Source organism: Chamaea fasciata, unplaced genomic scaffold, assembly GCF_029207755.1.
Source record: "Chamaea fasciata isolate MVZ Bird 193981 ecotype frontalis unplaced genomic scaffold, bChaFas1.0.hap1 SCAF_2, whole genome shotgun sequence".
Lineage (NCBI taxonomy): Eukaryota > Metazoa > Chordata > Aves > Passeriformes > Sylviidae > Chamaea > Chamaea fasciata.
This window is the reverse complement of record NW_027094087.1, coordinates 15074140-15094095: the sequence shown is the minus strand read 5'-3', so window position 1 is coordinate 15094095 and position 19956 is coordinate 15074140. Positions and strand designations below refer to the sequence as shown.

General features: G+C 45.1%; 1 protein-coding gene across 2 annotated transcripts in view; it reads left to right on the top strand.

Moving 5' to 3' along the window:
* The window catches only part of MAP6 (microtubule associated protein 6), a 48864-nt gene extending 38413 nt beyond the window's left edge, over positions 1-10451 (top strand). Inside the window, exons 4-5 of one of the 2 annotated variants that reach the window (XM_066208679.1) lie at positions 3859-3911; positions 10195-10271. In XM_066208679.1, the coding sequence (XP_066064776.1) occupies positions 3859-3910 (52 nt within the window). In that variant the 3' untranslated portion in view covers position 3911; positions 10195-10271. Of the gene's footprint in view, positions 1-3858; positions 3912-10194 lie in introns of both variants that reach the window. The other variant, XM_066208670.1, reaches the window with a different exon arrangement.
* Positions 10452-19956: the final 9505 nt, after the last annotated feature.

The following is a 19956-nucleotide window of genomic DNA, read 5'->3' as shown; positions in this document are numbered from 1 at the left end:
TAGGTATGAAGTGTTAGCCAGTGGTTTTAGTTCCCTGTCTAGTGAAGGAGGACCTTTCCAAAGGCCATTGAGCTCCCTATTTTTGACACGTGTCTTTGGGTGGGGTGAATGGTCCTTTAAAGTTTTGCTTTGCAGAAAGAGCCTGGGAGATGGGTAAGGCCTGGATATCTTCCTCTCACATCAACTAAATAGGGATGGAAATCCTGGCTTGTGCTCCATGTGCACCACATCTGCAGCATGCATCCAAGCACACACACATATCCAAGCACATGGGCTGACCCTGCATTGAATACCAGGAACTACAGCGGAGGCAAGCCTCAGGGTGAAATCCTTCATTGCTCTACCTTCCACAGACTCTATGCCCATCCAACCCACTAAGGTTTATCAGAAAGGAGATCAAATCTCTGCCATTTCAAATTCACTTTGGGCTCTGAACTTGTCAATCCCACTGGGAAACAGTGCTCTGCTGTTCTGTGTTTCCAGCTACCACAATGCTGATTATGTTCCACTGCTGATCTGTAGTATGTTTTACTTTTCTTGTAAAAAGAAAAAAAAGAAATGTTTTGCTTTTTACCCTGTGAGAGTTCCTGTGCTATTGCTTGCTTTTGCATTTTCACTGTACTGTTACTCCTTTCTGCAAAATGGTGCTAATTGCTGACTGAGCTCCTGTTTTCTGACTGCTTTGCAAACCAATCACCTGCTTCTTCACTTGCAGTGCAGCCGGTGCCAAAACCTGATGCCCATGCATTCCACCAATTCTTGCCTCTTGGAGGCAGATAGGAAGCGTCTAGTTAATATTTTGTGGCCTGGGTTTGGTTGCATATCACAAATTGTCTCTTGTGAACAAGTTAAGCACACCTCCTTGTGGTGCTTTTTCATTGTTGATATTCTGATGAAAGTGTCACACACACAAACACACATACACATACACACACACACACACACACACACACACACACACACATATTAATGTACTGCCAATTGATTGTGACGTGCTTGTGATCTTTGCTTGCTCAAAGGGTTCTTTTTCCAATGATAAATAAATGCTGGAAGACAAATACCACCTTCTTGATCTTGTTTTCTCAATCAGAAGCACAGTTAAATGAAAGAAGCACCCGTCCAACTGAAATGAGGCTTGTGTTGCTCAGAGTTCCCACTTTCATGCCTGCTGAAGGGACAGCTGGGCTGGCACAGTCTAACTCCCTTTAGGTGGCTGCTAACCTCAGACCAGTCTGGCATAGGCTATAAGTGTTTGCAAATGCGAAGATGGACAGTGAAGTCATGTGGATGGCGCAAGTTTTCTTTTATTTTCTATATAAAATATCTTTGAGTAGAGGGTCCATACAGTGCCTTGCTCATGTCCACGTTGTCCTGGCTCAGGGAGCAGAGACCAAATCCCATCAAGAGTTGGAGGAAGGGTAGATAATATGTATTTTCCAATGTTAATTACACTTTTTTTCAACTGCCTCCAGCTTTTGTTTTCTCCATAAGTCAAACCTGAAAAACCTGGTCTACTGGAAGGTGTCCCTTGCCCATGGCAGGGGATTGCAACTAATTGAGCTTTAATGTCCCTTGCAGCCCAAACCTTTATATTGTTCTGTGAAAAACACCCGAAAGGCCAATGAGAGTATTGTAGGGTCTATAAATCCTCTTTGAAAGGAAGGGGCAAGTTCTTGGGTTCAGCACTTTCAGTGCACTGCAAACCCAGCCACTGTTGAGCAAGTGCTTGGCAGAGTCTGTAGAAGTGTAAAGCAGTGATTTTATATTAATGAAAGCATTTGCTATCTGGAGAAAATGACACTTGAGAGGAAAGCAGGACTGAGGGCAATATTTTATTTTAAATTGTGAACCCTAAGCTTAGCTTAATCTCTTTTTTCTTTTAATTAGCCTGCAATCCCAATTTTTAATCATGTTTTCTCCTTTAATGGATATCCCCATCAACCTGAAGAAAATTACTGTAGTTTTGGGCAACTTTGTCTAGTGGGAGGTGTCTCTTTCCACCTTTCTAGGGGATTTGGAACTAGATGGTCCTTTAGGTCCCTTCCAATCCAAACCATTCCAAGATTCTATGATTTTAAAACAACTTCTCCACCTCCTCCTCCTCTCTGTTGACATCCATGGGCCACCAAACTTTTTCTGCCTTCCCAAGTTTGGAAGGTTCCTGTTGCTTAGGGTGCTATTTCTCATCTCTGCCTGGTTTACAAATCACTTTCTGAATTTATTCCATTTGTGACCACATGCTAGTAACAGTGCTGCTTCCTGATGTCCTCTGTATCACCCTGCCTTCCCCCTCCCTTCCCCACCAGTTTCATCTATTCGTCAATCACAACTACCTATATGATCTTTGGAGTGTTTCAGCTGGGCTGTAGGTTGCAGGATTTATCATTTCACTCTCTACAGCTGGTAGTGGAGAAATTTCTCATTTCTAAAAGATTGTTGCCCGTCATGGAGTGTCACAGATAAGCTCCAATAATAACCAAAGTGTTTCTCCCATGACACAAAGGTACAGGGTTTTTCCTTGCTGCAGTCTGGATAGGTAATCCATCTGTTCCCAAAGTGAATGCTGGAAAATGCAGCTGCCCAAAGTGAATGCTGGAAAACATGCCTTCACTGCCCTGTTGATCTCTGAACTCACTCAGCCTTGCAAAGCCCAAGCGTAGAAAGGGACAGGATGTGTTTCAAAGGTAGGACCAATTGGGCTCATGGAAGGCCTGGACTCCCTGGTCTTTAACCATCACTATCTGAACCCACTGGTGCTGACTGACTCCTTCACCAAATCACTAGTGACTGAATCATACTTCACCTCTTTCCAAGGGCTGTGCTGGAGAGCTTCACTGAAAATGAAGTGCTTTGTCTTACAAGAGCATTTAGTGTGGAGGCGTGTAGGCACTGGCTGGAGGAGAAATAGTCTCATTTGTCCGTGTTGGTGTCTGGGTAAATGAGGAGGGGAGACAATAAATTGAATTTTGAAAGTCGAGTCTCCCTCTCAAATAATTGATAACAGAGAGTCTTAGAGATCTTCTCCAACCTCAAAAGTCCTGCGATCTGAGAGTGGCCTTGCAGAGGTGTCGTTTTGACTGCTATGAGCAGTCTCATGAGGAGTTGCCTCCCTGCTGCCAATTTTACTGAGCTGCTTTTAAATACATTGTGTCCATTCATTTAGGATCCTTGTGCATGGGTGGATGAAGAAGTTTCTCCTTGACACTCACCATCCTTCCATTCCAACTTGGACACAGAACTGATCTCCCTTTGAAAACCTCAATTATAGTTTTTACATCCCTGACTGGTAAAAGGATGTTTCATCAGCTGACATATCAGCCATTATATAAATGACACAGCCTCTTGTGTCATTACAGTCTTTTGATTTATGGTTTATTTAGAGATGTGCCAATGCAGGAGAGAGAGAGACTTTTTAAGAAGATGCTTCTGACATAGCTTGTACCTCGTAACATCCAAGGAATAACAACCATCCCCAACAGTGACATCAGATCAAGAAGTGGAGCCATACAGGAAGGAGAAATTCTCTAGTGTAAACGTGATGATACCAATGTGCTCAGCTCTAAGAACAGTATATTTTCCACATTTGGAAAATATTGTGATGTTCAGACATGGGCTTCTGCTCTGCCTTGTTCCAGAAGTGTCATGGTAAGTTTGATTCACTTCGGGAATCAGCACCTCACTTCCATTTGCCCGTATTCACCTGAGCTTTCTGGGTCAGGAGCAATTCCACTAATGCCATTGGGTCTACTTCCAAGCTCAGGGGTGTGTGATGAGGGGTAACATAGCTCTGAGTACTTCAGGACTGGTGGTCTGTCATGAACTCTGAATTGTTTTAAACACCCTTAATTTCTGTTGCAGGGTGCCTTGGAAACAACTCCTGAATTCTGACTGTCATGAGGAGGACATGTGAGGCAAGAATAAAAGAAAAACCTACTAGTGGATTGAAGGCATCTTTATGCTTTCTAAAATGTCAGCTTGCCCTTCAGGCAGTCTACTCCATGGAAGCCAATGATAAGGACCAGCCACCAGAAAAATTATGGATGGTAGTGGCAGATCTTAGTGATATGTGAAAGCCCTGACTGCTTTCAATATGTTCAGTGGTGTGAGAGATGGGAAGGGGAAATCATTTCTGGACCTTCCTTGTTGTCCTCTGCACTCCTGAACCTAGCCTGTGTCATGCAACAACCCAAAGCCCCCAAACAAAGCTGGATGTTCCCGTATCTTCTTGGAGAGACCAGTGTGTCCTCTCTAGCTCTGAAAGAGGTCTGGAGAGCTGGGTAGCAGCAGAGTGAGGAACACCCTGCATGGCACATGGTGTAGGGAATCTCATCACATGATGGGTGGCAGATGGGTCTGTTCTCATCAGTTAACAACACCCATAAGCAGCTCATAGTTCCAGTACCAGATGGTCAAGGTAGGGAAATCCTGAGAGCAGCCCCTGGCCATTGGACTGATCCTTAGCCTGGTTCAGGATTTAGTTCCCAACTGAAGACAAGTTCAGCTGTGGCCACCTTACTTGGACCCAAGAGATTTGCCCAGAGAAGCTGTGGCTGCCCCATCCCTGGAAGTGTTCAAGGCAAGGTTGTTCTAGAGCTCAGGCTGGTCTAGTGGAAGGTGTCCCTGTCCATGTAAGAGGGATTGGAACAAAAGGATCTTGGAGATCCTTCCCTCCCAAATAATTCTGTGATCCTGTGATTTATCAGCAGGGAGACAACCCCCCAGTGTACCCTGAATTTAATGAAACAGATAGTGCTTTGAAGCCACAGCCCAGTGAATGTCTTTGCCCCCCTTACCTCTGCTCTCTCCCCTCTCCCCAAGGTTCATTGCTGATCAGATATCGTTCCCCATTGGCTGTTTCCCTTGCAGTCTGCAATGCCCTCACCTCCCCATCTGATCCCATTTGCCTGCCACACCACCATTCCTTCTTGCCTTCAGAATAATATTCCCTCTATCCTCTCTGCCAGCTTTTCTGTGTCTGTCCCACAGCTGCTTCTCCAATCCTTTGCTTTCTCCCACCTCTCTCCTCCAACCTTTCCCCTCCACATCACCCCAAATACCCAGCTCCACCAAGGACCTTTTCCTTCCCATCCTCCTTCAGTTACTGTCTCTCTTGGACTGTAAGGCTTTTTCTTTGCCTGTACTGTGTGATATCACTCACTGCTTGAATAAATGATACCTCACCTACCAACTGCCCCTTCTCTCTCTCTCCTTTCTTGGTGTGACTTCACTAGATGTGTCTGTAAGTGCCTTGTGTGTCTGTCCTGATGGCCAGTCAAGCAGTTGGTCTTGCTTCCACAGATCTGTCTTTTAGGATAATACTGCTCATGTTTTTGTCCTCTGGTACCTTTGTTTCTTTTTTTTTTACAGCCACAGGGACAAACTTTGTTGTCAAGTGTAGGAGCCTGGCACATTCAGAGCTGCAGGATCTTCTGTCCCTTGCCATTCTGGTGCATCTGATAAAGAGGTTGGCCTTCCTCCAGCTTCCTGCAGAGATGTCCTGTGCTGCCAGGTGGCTCAACAAAGGCAGCAGCCAAGGAGAATGAAGGAGAAATCTTGTAGCCCAGAGCAGAAGCAGCTGATGGTAAAGGGACAACATTCCCCTGTAGCAGGAAGGAGTGGGCAGAGATGTGTCAGTGGAAATCCAAGTAGATATATCTATCAGGGAAATCAGCAAAGCTGGCTTAGCCTGTTTCAGAGATGGATGCCCAGGAGGCCTCTTGCGGCTCAGAAGGTGCCCTGGACATCTGCTTCCTTCATCCCAGGCAAGGACTAGACCTGTCCCTGGTCCCTTCTATGTGTGAGTACATCGAGGACCCAGTTGTGACTCAAGTCTCAGATGGCTCCTTGCTGCCTCCTTGTCCTAATTTATTGCCTAAAAGTGCTAGTTTGATTGGTGCTGGCTGGAGCAGTTGGTGCATATGAAGACGGTGCTTCTTCCCAGGTGCTTCTTACAAACATGGAAAGTTGCAGGAGCAGCTCAGTTCCTCTACCCTCACAGTGACCCTCACTGCCTGTGGTGTGACACCAGCCTGCCAGAAAGCAAAGGAAACTCCTGGTCATGCTGAGTGAGTTAAGAGCATGGTCACCAGTCTGGTTTCATGGTCCATCTGCAGGAGTAAGTTCTGATGACATAACAAGAGGCAAAACCGAAGCAGTTTCGTGGACATGGATGGGAAAGGTATCAAGCAATGCTCAGTCCCCTGGGTTTCCTTCAGTGCCTGTTCCTGTCCTGTCCTGCCTGTAAGAGTAGACAGAAGAGAAGAAATGTGTGAGGAGTTCAAATCCTCAGTGAGGAGCCTGGAAATGCCATCTAGGACAAGCAAGACTTGCAGCTGGGTTGTGCCTGACATCTCTAGGCTGCAGGAATTGAGGTGTAAGTGTTGGAAGGAGGGATTGGGAAAGAGGATCAATGCCTTGAAGTAGGTGATATCCTACATCTTTTCCTGTATGCCACCATGACTTACTTCCACCTGCCTTGCTTCCACAGTGCTGCTGCCTCCTCCTCCAAGCACTGAAAAAGCACTGAAAAAAATCTCAGCTGCAGTTTTACAGGCTGGCTAGTATTTAAGACATGATTCCTCCATGCTGCTCAGGTCCTCATCTGACTTAGAGATATGCCAAAGTCTTCTAACATCTAGATTTCTGCTAACAGAGCTCTGTAAGAGCTACCTATCTGCTGTTTTGGTTCAAACTCCAAAGGGCTGAGTTCCTTGTTGCTCATCCCATACCTACATCAGGCCAGATATCACAACCAGGCACTTTCTTCTTTAGACCTTGCTGGCCCCAAGCTTGTGCACGTTTCCAGATCTTACATCTTTGCAAGGACAACCCCTCTGCTTGCTGAGATCTAGAGCAAGGCTGAGATTCTGCACTTCCCTGATAGAATTCACAGTTATCTCTACTGCTTGATGTGCCTTTTCCAAAGAATGCAACTGGGACTGATTATAAAGTACCATGTTAAGACCATTTTTAAGGACAAAAATGTTGGTAATTTTGTTGCTGTTTTGTAAAGACAACAAGCTTCAGTGCACAAAGGGTAACACAGCATTCAGAAGACAGAAGTAACTTGTCATAACCTACTCATAATCTAACTGGGAATTGCATTTGCCCAAAAATCAATGAGTTTCTGTCTTCTGAGGAGCATGAACCTGCCAATGTCCTCCTGGATAAGGACACTAACCAAAAGGCGGTTCATTCACAGACAAGAGCTGTCTCCTCACCTGAATTCTCTGGGAGAGAAAGGACAGACTTCTCATGTTTTTTTCTTTAAAATGTTCTTTCAGCACCAAAGTTCTGTGCCTGAGGCTGCTTGCTGTTTCTGAGCTACTGGCAGAGGATTCCTGCTGCTCCTAGTTCTCTTAAAGGCAACTTTTAATTTTCTGTGTGCCTATACAGACTCATAACAGCTCCCAAAGAGCTAAACTGCTTTAAATGAAAGTAATTTTGCAGAAGAGAATACAAGTCATCAGCTCATTTTGATATGAGGCCACCAAAACATCAAGATGTGAATTCATAGAGGAACAGGGATGAGATGTGAGCAGGTCCTCCAAATCTCTGAGGAACAGGATAATATTGCTGGAGCTGTCAGAGGCAAGTTTAGACCCCAAGTCACAAAATCTCAGCTCCTTGTGATTATACCAGGACCAACAAAGAGAAGATGGCACTATGTGTGCTCATGGTGGCCCATGAACACCCGTGGTTATTTCCAGACACCTTGTGCTGCCTCTGGGAAAACGAACCCCTGCTGAATTTCATACTCTTTCTGCACCTCTCTCAGACATACCAGGAAGAGAAATGTCACCTCCAATTCATGTCTTCTACATTCTCACCTTCTCACAAAATTAACCTTACAATTTGCCATCAGCAGCCCTCATGAGGGCAAAGATCTCCAAACTCTTTCCTCACTTGGCTTAAACAAAGATCATTTATAAATATGTGTTGGGGCTCGTTATGTTTCAGGATCAGGCTTTCCTTTCAACTCTCCAATTTGCACACTGCCAGCTCACTCTTCCCAAGTCTGGTACTTAGGGCTAGACCTCGCTGTGCAGCCCCCTGCAGAGAACAGCCACAGTTGTTATCTGCTGTGCATGCCCTGTTGTTTCCGAATACCAGCTCCAGGGGAAAATAATGTAATTACCTACCATTCACACTCCTTCTAGTTTAAAACAGGTTTGGATGGACAATCACACAAAGAGGAAGCCAGAGGATGAGATGGGACACAGTCTCTTTCTCCTCCTCAGGCCTGAAATCCATGGCTGAAGGATGCACACAGTCATGGGAAAAAACCCAGTAGATTAAAAGGAAGAACATACACTGCAGGCACCAGCTTTTTGACTGTCTCATCAGGGAGGGACCACTCTGTTGAGATGGAGGAATTCCCCTGGTGATTCTGAGATGGAGGAATTCCCCTGGTAATTCTAGCAAGGGTTCAGGAAAATGATGGTGGATTGAAAAAAAGTTCATGTGCTTCAGGGAGAGAGGATTTTTTGCTTTCAAAGCTCTCCTCTGAAATGCAGGGTAGCAGCAAGAGCAGGGTTGGATACCAAGGAAGAAGTGGGATGACTCTAGTGTTGACCCACCTGGATCATCATGTATACACTGGCACAGGACAACCTGGGATCATGCCCCATAGTTCCTGCATCCTCCCTCACTACATGAGGTGTGAAGATGTGCTTGGTATCTGAAGTAGTTGCTGATGGCCTTCAAACTGCAAGTACACGTGCCCTTGGGCACCATATCCACTGTCAAGGATGTGCAGGCATCTCCAGCCTTCTCCAGAGACCAGGCAATGGGTCCTGTCCTAACAGATGCCTGTGCATCAGCAGTGTGGACCTGGTCTACACTGACAGTGGGACATCTTTCCAAAGAGAAGCCGCTCTGCATTTTCCCCCTAATCCTTTGATTTATGGTGCTGGGCTCACCTCATTCCCATAGGAACTACTGGGCTGAAAGAACTCAGCAGATTTCCTACCAACCTCTGCCAACAGCTTCTGGCAGCAAATGCCTCTTTGTAGTAAGCAAAAAGGGCAAGGTGAGGGTGAGTATTTGAGAGAGAGCTGTCCTGACAGGGCTCTTCACATGGTTTTGCACCATGAGCCTCTCACACAGAAATGGTTTTTCTTGTATGTGGGTTGGGCTGATTTCATTGACCAAGAAAATGGTAACCAGCCTCTCCATGGTGTTAGGCCCTCCTTCCCTCCTCTAACCTGGAACTATTCCCTGCACAAAAATGATGCAGGACTGGGGGATAAATGGGGATCTCCACAGTCCCTTGATGCAACCACCATGTAAAGCTGCCCATTTTAAATCTTAGCAGGTTTCTCATGCATCATCAACTGCTTTCTGCCTTTCTGCACCCTCACAGACCTCTCCCGTCCGTCTCCCCTCATCCCCAGAGATCCTCCTCCTCCTGTTTCCTAATGAAGACTGATTCCCTTGTTCCTTACAAGTCTTTCCTTTCCCATCCCTCCCTCTGTGCTTTCTCAAGACCCAGCCTTCCTTCCAACACATGTCCAGAGCTTCTACTGGCAGCATCTACCCTAACTCCAGGGTACCTTTGTTCTTTAGTGCTGCCATCCAAGACTATCCAGGTACAAGGTGACCCTGCCAGGCATCCAGTACCACCATCCATTGGTGCCATCATCACCTCCTGGTGTCTCCTGAGGGTATCAAAGAGAAAAAGGGTGCTCTCAGATTTGGATTAATATACATTAGCTGGGCCTACTTTCCTGGCAGTTGTTTTAACAGGTTCCAGGTGCTTCCTGAGTGGCACAAGAGCTTGGCTCTACTGTGACAGGGCTTTTACCACCCATCATGAGGGAAACAAACTGCTTCTTTGTGAGACAATTTCACAGCAAGGTGTTACTTCGATGCAGGTTATAATCAATTGGCAAGTATTTTTTGTAGCTGATGGTGGACATGATCCTGGTCACAGTTAAATCAAAGGCTGGTCAAAAATCCAACCCAAGCTCTCACAGGTTTTGTGGACATCCATATGTTTTGGACCAGTTCCTTGCAGGGAGCAGGACCACTCACCAGCCAGCCTGAGGACATACCAAAAGTGTGGTTGCTTGGGGAACACTCTGCAGAGCCATTGGTCATGGGGCAAAGTCCAGCTCAGGGGTGGCATTTTGTTATCATGGGCCAGCTGATTGCTCTGATAGCTATGCAATGATGATCTTTCTCTGCTTTCAGGACCCCTGAAAAAAACACTGGTGCTACAGACCAGGAACCAAGTACCTTAGTGCAGGACGAACTCAAATGAAGTCAGGAACTTTTGTCTGAGCAGCAGCTGGAGCCAATGTATAGTCTGCATGAAAAGTGTATTCTCTGGCTGACATAAAATAAAGCTGATTATGAGAGCTGAATGACAACTTCTGTTGTCTCTCAAGCACTTTGAAGTTATTGTGTGATGCAGTTAGCATGTCTGTGCCTTGATTTATGTATAGTAAAGTTACAGAAAAAGAAATGCGTCCAATTCTCCCTTTATTCAGAGGTGGGAAGCAGCACTGGTTTTAAAGGTCTCTCTGTTTTATGTGGACAACAGAGATAGATTCATATCCATAGCTTGTGGAAGTATCACACTGGATTTCAGACATTATGCCAGAATACTAGTTGATAGAAGCAACAACTCTCTTCAAAGATCCTTGGAAGATTTAATGCACTATAAATTCTTAACCACTGTCAGGAATTTGTGTTTGGATATTGCGAGGTGAGGCACACCTTGTGCAACATCTAGCAGATACACTTGCCACTGTGCTACAGCCACAAGTATTTCAGACATTCTTCTGAGGCTGCTCATATTCAACTGTTTGCCTATTTGGGTATCACTTAAGGCAAATAATAGAGTGGTTTGGGTTGGAAGGGACCTTATAGATCATCCAGTTCTACCCCCCTGCCATGGGGAGAGACATATTCAACTAGACTGGGTTGCTTCAAGCCCCATCTAACCTGGCCTTAAAAAATTACAGGAATGAGGCAGCCACAGCTTCTCTGGGCGATGTGTGCCAGGGTCTCACCACCCTCACAGGGAGGAACTTCTTCCTGATATCTAACCCTAATTTTCCTTCTTTCAGTCTGAACCCTTGTCCTATCACTACATTTCCGGAAGCAGAGTTCCTCTCTGTCTTCTTTGTAGGCCCCTTCAGATACTGGAAAATGTTTTGAGGTGTCCAGGCAACCTTCTATTTTCTAGGCTGAACAGCACCAACTTTCTCAGCCTTTCTTCTTAGGGGATGTGTTCTAGAGTCCTTACCAAATGCTGGACAAGACATCAAAACTTGCAAATTAGTATGTCTTCTCAGCTTATTTTCTAAAAAATGTTTTACTGAAAAATTGCGAGGTTGTTCACAATTGGAAAGGTAGGAAAAATTTAGTCAACTCATGGTTGTTCTGTATGTTCATGTTTTCTGGGTGAGGTTCCGTGTGTTCCTAAGATTGGACTTGGTGATCTTGGACGTCTTTTCCAATCTTTATGATTCCTACCGGATTCATGCGGCACCATGATGGGAGATGCAATCCAGTTCTACAGCCTATCCTCTGCAGATGGCATGGAATCCCCAGACTGCAATTTCAGCAAGGCAGTGGCTCAGCACACTCCAATAAATATTTCTAGGTTTAGGCTGAAGTGTTCTAACACTTAGAGCTGAGATTAGGTTTACTTTCCTAAAGTGGTAACTTTAGGCAAAAGGCTGCTCTTCCTTCACAAATTAGTTATGCAAAGGAGGTACTTCCGTGGAGGTGGGGAGAACTCCACAGAGCATGGCAGCCCCATAGTCCTACATACCTAGAGGGTTTGGTTTGCTGTGTCTAGTTCACAAGCAAATTGCCTTGGGGTTGGAGAAGTCATTCACGTATTTCAAAGTGAAAATGCCAATCCATGATATACCTCCTTCACCTTCTCATCCTCCTTGTCCTCATCATCATTCTCCTCCTCCTCCTCCTAATGTTCACATTGTGGGAAAATTCTCTTTGGTAGCAGGAAGACTGGGAAGAACCTCCTTGTTAAAGGGATAAAATTCAGAGGAATATTTGTCACAACTATGTTTCTACAGCATGTTATAGATCAAGCGAGAGCACTTAGACCAGCTCTGCCTTAGGTTCAGATTTTTGGCAGATACTTTACTCAGACAACCTGCACCTAAAAAGCTCTGGCTTGCCAGTTCTCAGGAATGGCCAATCAGATATATTATAAAATGAGTTATTGATTGAATAGACAGAAGATTAACAGACAAAAGGCCTTAAACAGAGTTACTTACTACACAGGTTAAAACAATGAACTACTAGTAGATTTCCATAAAACTGCACAACTATAAACATGCCTATATTATAGCTAGCAAAGAAACTGTATAGATTAGGAATCAATGTAATTTACACCAATTGATGAGTCAATCACACAGAGTCCTGTCACTCAGCCTCTGGAAGAGTAACTACAACGTGTAGTCCTGGCTTCAGGAAAAAGCCCCACACATTTCCAGGAAATGTGCAGAAGACTTCTGCTTTGTGAAAGTTTTGTGTAGCTTTTACAGCATGTAAAGTGAAGTGTCTTTCAATCAGAAATTCGAGCTTATCTTCCTTCAATCTCACTCTCAGAGCAAGATGTTTATTGTCAGCTAGGAATGCCACCTCAACGGCGCAAGAAATAACTCATGACCAGACAGATGTCCAGCTTGAGTTATCTCACCAAACAGCAAATTCATGGGGGGGGGGGGGGGGGGGAAGATGCCCTGAGCTATCCTACCAGCTGACAGGCAGAACAGATAAGCCCTCCTGTGAGGAGTTACTCTGACAAGAGTAACTAAGAGTAGCTAACTAAATATTTACTACAAAGGGATGGAGATTACATGCCTATGAATAATTGCACTGTGTGCCTCACGCAGCAGCTCAAGGATCCTTGTTACACATGATTAAGTGATTAACTGTTCTTGTGTATAATTGCTATGACTGCACAAATTAGAGAGGAGACCAGTCCAAAGGTCGAGTGCCAGATGTTGGTTGCCTGCAGGAGGTTTTGCTCTAGCTCCCTGGAGCTGTTGGTGTCCAGTTAGCCAAAGATCTTATCTATACACCATTATAGGTAGTAACCCAGATATCCATGGTGGAAAACTTGAGAAAAAGAGGCTTGTTCTTCCATCAGTATCTGATTTCTAGGAGTCGCTTAGAGAGGCAGAAAATCCAACCCAAATACGCACCAAAAGATAGTTATTTTGTCTGCCTCTTCAGTTCCCTGAAGGTGAGAACAGGAACAAGTAGCCACCAGCCACCAGTGTCTAAAATAAGAAGATGAAATTTCCCAGAGGTAGGTTTTGAAGCAGTAGAGTTGATTTAAATGGTGACTTAAATCAAGGCAGAAGAAAACATTTGTGTAACATTTGTCTAAATAGTGACATGTTTTTCCACCAGACTGGATACAATATTTCAGACAAACAAAAAAAAAGCTAAAATTCTAATTTCATTTCACATAGTACTGCAATGTTCTGACTTACCATACAATCATAGAATGGTTTGGGTTGGAAGAGACCTTAAAGACCATCTCATTCCGCCCCCCTGCCGTGAACAGGGACATATTCCACTAGACCAGGTTGCTCCAAGCCCTGTCCAACCTGGCCTTGAACACTTCCAGGCATGGGGTAGCCATGGCTGTGCCAGGGTCTCACCACCCTCACAGCCAAGAATTTCTTCCCAACATCCCTTCTAACCCTTCCCTCTGGCAGTAGGAAGCCATTCACCTTTGTCCTGTCACTCCAGTCCTTTGTCCAAAGTCCCTCTCTGGCTCTCTCAGTCCCTTTAGACACTGGGAGGGGCTCTAAGGTCTCCCCAGAGCCTTCTCTTGTCCAGTCTGAACACTCCCAGTTCTCTCAGCCTGTCTCCATATTAGAGGTGCTCCCTTCCTTGGAGCATTTCCATGGCCTCCTCTGGACTTGCTCCAGCAGCTCTATGTCCTTCTAATGTTGGACCCCAGACCTGGTGGTAGCACTGCAGGTTGGGAGCTCTTGAACAGGGCAGAGTCTTCCCCCTCTTCTGTGGGGATACAGGCCAGCATCACCTCCTTATCAGCTTAAAATTTTCATTTTGCCACAAGCTGAAATATTTACAGGTTATTAAGAAAAATTACTAATTTCTCCATTCCTAATATTTCCTGCCCCTCCCTCTTGGTGTCATCTGCTATCCTCAGACATCTGCTTCCTTCCACTTTTTGTTCCATTACCTTTTCTGTCCCTACATATTGTGTTTTCATCAGGTTCTTTCTACTCTCAAAAATAGTCAAGTTACTAACTGCACTGCTTATCCCGTGTATTATAAATTATTCCCTGCCTTGGTTTTCCTTTTAGATTACAAAGTCCTTGCAGCTGGGAGTTTCCTTAATTTTGTGACCGGGTCAGCTTGATCTTATCCTGAGGTATACCTGTAATACCTGTGATAGTAGGAATTATCCTCCCACCAGCAAGCTCAATTCAGTGCTGCTGAATTTTGCATGACTGCTTTTATCTGTGGTATACGTAGCACATTCTTCCCACCCTGGCTGTGGTTTGTGTCAGCAGTGGTGTAAATATATAAGGCTGAGGAAGAGGAGGCTATCCCCCAAGCAAAAAAAGCCAAGGCTGAAATAAGAGCAACACAGGAGACCAGAAATTAGAGCAATGAAAGAAAAGTAGTATTTCAAACTCAGAAATTAATGCAATGGAGGCAGACAGAAGCAAGGGGGTAAAGTTTTCTGTTCATCCAGGAGCTCGGTAATAGTACTGGTCCAGGGAGTACATATCCACTAGAGAAGCAGCAGTACTGAAAAACAAAGGTGAAGAAAGTGCTTGGGAGAGTGTTTCAGACTGGATTTCACCCTTTTTAGGCCCCAGGCCTCACAGCTTTGAGGGCATTTGCTGATTTTTCAGGGAACAGCACTGCCCAGGGATAAGGAGATGTGTAAAGTTCACACTGGAGATGCTTTACTTACCAGCAGCACTGGCAGCATGAGAAGGGGTTAATGCTGCAAAGCACCTTATTTATGGGCTATTTATTTTTGATGAGGCAGTGACTGAAGTTGTTCAGTGGTTAACGAGAGCTCCCAGACAGATCCATCAAAGACCAAGGCAGAAGTGAGGGAGGATTCAATTAGGATTTGAGCCAACAGCATCTGTGGTGTAAAGTGACCAAAACTGTCGAGACTGTTCAATCTGTCTTTCTGATTTATGGGTTATATCCTTGTTCCGTTCCGCTGTAGGGAAAACCATGGGGTGTTCCTTTCAACAGACTCCTCAGACGAAATCAAGCACAAACGAGCCAAATATTACATATGATAACTTGTTTACTGATAAAGACAGCTGTGTGACCCAACCAGAGAAGGATAGAAAGTCAAGCAAGAGAGAGGGGGGGAAAAAGACCCAGAAAGAGAAAAGAAGCAGGAACAGAATGTTACCGCCAGGATTCTGGAACGAACCGTCGACATTCGATCGGCAGGTGGCGTCTGTGCGCTCCCTGCCGGGGGGGAAGTTTGTGCAGCTATCGCGAGAGCCGCGGCTTCGATGGTCGGCAGACAGTGTTCGCCGCATCGACGGGCGGAGGGACACCCGGTGACCCTCCGCTCGGGCTGTGGCGCGCAGAACAGGCTGTGGGATCGCGGTAGCGGTCAGAACCCTCGACAGCGTCGCGACAGGCTGCGATGGATCGTGGCGACGATCAGAACCATGAACCCCTTGCAACGGGATCGCGGGCAGTGATGGGCTGTTGTCGGGCTACAGCGGGAATATCCGCCGTGGGAGCAGGCTCGAGGCGCGGCGGGCTGTTGCCAGTGGCGGCGGGCCGGATCGAGGCGCAGCTACTGCAGGCGGCGGCGTGCAGGCTGCTGCGGGGAAGCAGCGAAGGAAGGGTAGACGCAACAGGGGAGGCAGGGAAGAAGCAGGATAGCTAGGAGAAGGCGAGCAGAGGCCGAACGAGCCAACTCCCCTTCCTCCCTCCCCCCCCCAAGAAACTGACATGGCAAGAAACAGTTATGGCGCAATTAACAGCTTTTATGTGCTAAGACTCCTCCAATAGTCTAATCCTTTGCGGACGCCCATTGGCTAGTCAGGGAAATTTTTCCCGGGCAGCAGGGGTTAGCAGGGGTTTGCCTACAGGGGGAGTGGCTTGTAGCTCAGTGGTGGAAGTTCTCTTTCCGTGGTTGGCTGTCAAGCGAAGTCCCCCCAGAGACAGCTTCCCTCCATGTTCTAAAGGAGTTGCCTGCGTAGGGACTGTAATGTTGGCAGTCTCCACCTCCCTCACACATGTTAGCTACCTTCTACACGTGCCATGTGTTAGGGCCCAGCCCATGTAGTAATTTTCCACTCAATGTCAGAAAATGGATTTATAACATAAAATCCCAAAAATTTTGAGGCAGAAATAAAAATTAGATTGGTTCCTCATAGTCCTGATAAGGTATAAACACCCAGAACTAGATTAACTCGTTGGTGATTCAGAGGACTTGACAGACAAATGAATTGTCTGCAAAAGCATATTACTTACCTTTTTTTTACTTATGTAAAACAATTCCTTGATTTGAAAGGGTTCCAAGCATTGTGCCTAGGCATTCTTGGGCAAGAATAAGATACATTGTAACCAATACAGAAGCTAGGTGAAACTTGGCAAGAAATAGGGAACAAAACTTGAAAAAAAATTAAGGACAAATATTGCTAAAACCAGTGAGGAAATCACTGAAACAGCTAACAAGTGACTCCGCATGCCTAGAGGAGAAAGGTGAAAAGGACACGCTGAGAAAGATGTCCAGCCTTTGTACAAGGACCACCAAGGGAGATGCGGAGCCTTCCTCAGTGCAACCACCAGGGTGCACTGCGCCTGTGCCTTGCGTATGCTAATCATAGTAATGAGTACTAAGAAATAGTTTGCATAACCACACCTTTTCTAAGGAAAACAATGCATGAAATACAACTATTTATTATAATCTGCTTTGTACCGGTGTGTGGGTATTAGGAGGAGATATTCCCCGTGCAGCCAGTGCGCTAAATAAAGAAATACCCACTTCTTGGACTTTGTCCCAGAAATGTCTCTTGGCCTGGTTTGGGGCAGTTCAGTTTCAATGGTACAAAATATCCAACAGCTCTTTTTTAATGCCATGATGTCCTGGGTTGTAGTATAGGATGTGCACAAAGTATTCTATCACCATCTTCATGAACTGTTGAATCCAGGTGGGGCAGTGTTTTTCCCAGACCCCCTCCCTCTGGGCCATTATCTTCTGTTAATGGCCCATCAAATGCCTTGCCCATGACTCCCTCCGGGAGTTGTCTCTGTTTAATGGGCCATCAAGGACCCCCTGCATGACTCATCATCCCATTGTGAGATGCTCCGCCCAGGGGGAGGAACCAAGCATTCTCACCTGGATGTAATCTGGGATTTGGGACAGTACAGGGGGCCCTTACCCACTGGATTCCCAGAGGACCAGAGCTACCAGACCTTTCTACAGGATCACTGCTTCAAGAAGACTACCTCATCTGGACTGCTTCCATCACTCTGCTCAGGTAGTATTCTGACTCTGTCAGTGGTCTTTTGTATTACTGCATCTATTTTATTTTACTTTTTTCTTTCTTTCTTCCTATTAAATTGTATCTCTGACTTGGAGCCTCTCATTTGTTTTGCTTTCAAACCACTACACATGAATAGTATGTTTAGTTTAGTTGGTTCCCTCCACCAGTGATTCCTAGATGACTTATGCTCCCTTGTTTCCTCAGGACTCCTATGAATCCTAATCTGAAGTATTTTACCCCCATATTATTTTATTTTACCTTTTTTCCTTTCTTCCTATTAAATTGTATTTCTGACTTGGAGCCTCTCACTTGTTTTGTATTCAAACCACTACAGTAGGGATGCCTTCTACTAGACCAGGATGCTTCAAGCCCCATCCAACCTGGTCTTGAACACTTCCAGGGATGTGGCAACCTCAGCTTCTGTGGGCAGCCTGGGCCAGGGCCTCACAATCCTGAAAATTAGGAGTATTTTGCTCGTGCCTTATAATTGCTTGTGCCTATTAAAATACTGCATGCAGGCATTTGAGTTCTTAATCACTCCTTCCAAGGACACTGGATGGGTCTGGACCAATATCCCCAACTCAGCTTGGTGCAGCAGTTCTGATCCTGAGAAAATGTCCTCTCAAACCCTTGTTCCTCTTTGTAGTGGGTTGACTCTGGTGTGATGTCAGGAGCTCAGCAAGCTGCTCTATCACTCCCCTTCCAAGTGGGGCAGGAGAGGGAAAATAAGACATAAAACAACTAGTAGGTTGAGATAAGGCAGTTTACTAAAGCAAAAAGAATGCAAAGGTTTTTGCACACATAAGCAAAGGGGAAGAAATTTTAATCTCTACTTCCCCAGTAGCAAGACTTCAGCATGCATTAGCAGTTGCTCTGAAAGGCAAACATTGTAGAGTAACAAATGCCCCCTGTTCTTCCTCCCGCCTTTAGCTTTTATATCTGAACTGACAGCATATGATGTGGAATATTCCTTCAATCAATTTGATCAGCTGGCCTGATTCTGTCCCCTTCCAGGATCTTGCCCCCTCCCAGCCCCTTAATGGGAAAGGGGAATGTTAGAAAGATAGCACTACTCAGAATTAGCCAAAACACTCATGTGTTATCTACACCTTTCTAGCTATCAGTGCAAAACACAGCACTGTGAAGGCTGCTATGGAAAAATGAACTCTATCACACACACATCAAACACACTTTTCCAATAAACGATAAAACAGCTACCAACCTTGCCCCACAGGTGTCCCGAGATCACCAGGACTACAGCAGCTCTCCCATCACTATGAGTTCATGAGGGTCATAAGCATCATTTACATCCTGTGATCCATTTTGGACCAGCTTGGGGAAATATGCAGCTCAGGAAAGGTAAGTAATGGAATCCTGAGTAGTTTTGGAATCCTGAGATGTGTGAATAAGATTTTATGGCAAACGTGTTGAGTCTTTCTCTTTAAAGTGGTTCATCTCTATGCTGCTTAGCTCTGAGACAAAAGTCATCAGTGAAAGTATTTCAGTGGTTCGCATCTGTCCTGTTTTTGGCTGGGTTAGGGATAACTTTGTTCTTAGGCTTTTGATGTTCTCCACTATAAGGCAAAGTTAAGTTGAGTCCATTCCTTTCTCTTTTAATCCAAACCCCAATATTAGCATCTTCTCAGCTCTTTCAGCCTTCTATTTCCCCTGAATCTTGTGTCATATTTTGCATCAAAATACTATCTGGGGATGATACCTTTCAGCCCATCTCTGCTCCATTACCTCAACATGGAAAAGCCATTTCAGGATGGTGATTTCATTATACATCTTTGATGTGGGATAAATTATTAAAGCAGATTCATACAAAATTAAAGACATTTTACACAGGAAAGAAGTTCTGACAGTAACCTAGATATGCCACAAAAACTGGCTCCACCAGTAGGAAAACCTGCCCCTTGCCAGAGCAAAGTGGGGTAAATTATAAAAGATGCATAAGGGTAGAAGAAGAAATGAAGTGACTGGAATGACAGAGCAGAAATTAAACACATCAGGGTAAAGGAAACAAAAGATAAAAGTCAGTGGAGGAAAGAGGGAGTGAATGGGGTTAAAATACTTCAGATTAGGATTCATAGGAGTCCTGAGGAAACAAGGGAGCATAAGTCATCTAGGAATCACTGGTGGAGGGAACCAACTAAACTAAACATACTATTCATGTGTAGTGGTTTGAAAGCAAAACAAATGAGAGGCTCCAAGTCAGAGATACAATTTAATAGGAAGAAAGAAAGAAAAAAGTAAAATAAAATAGATGCAGTAATACAAAAGACCACTGACAGAGTCAGAATACTACCTGAGCAGAGTGATGGAAGCAGTCCAGATGAGGTAGTCTTCTTGAAGCAGTGATCCTGTAGAAAGGTCTGGTAGCTCTGGTCCTCTGGGAATCCAGTGGGTAAGGGCCCCCTGTACTGTCCCAAATCCCAGATTACAT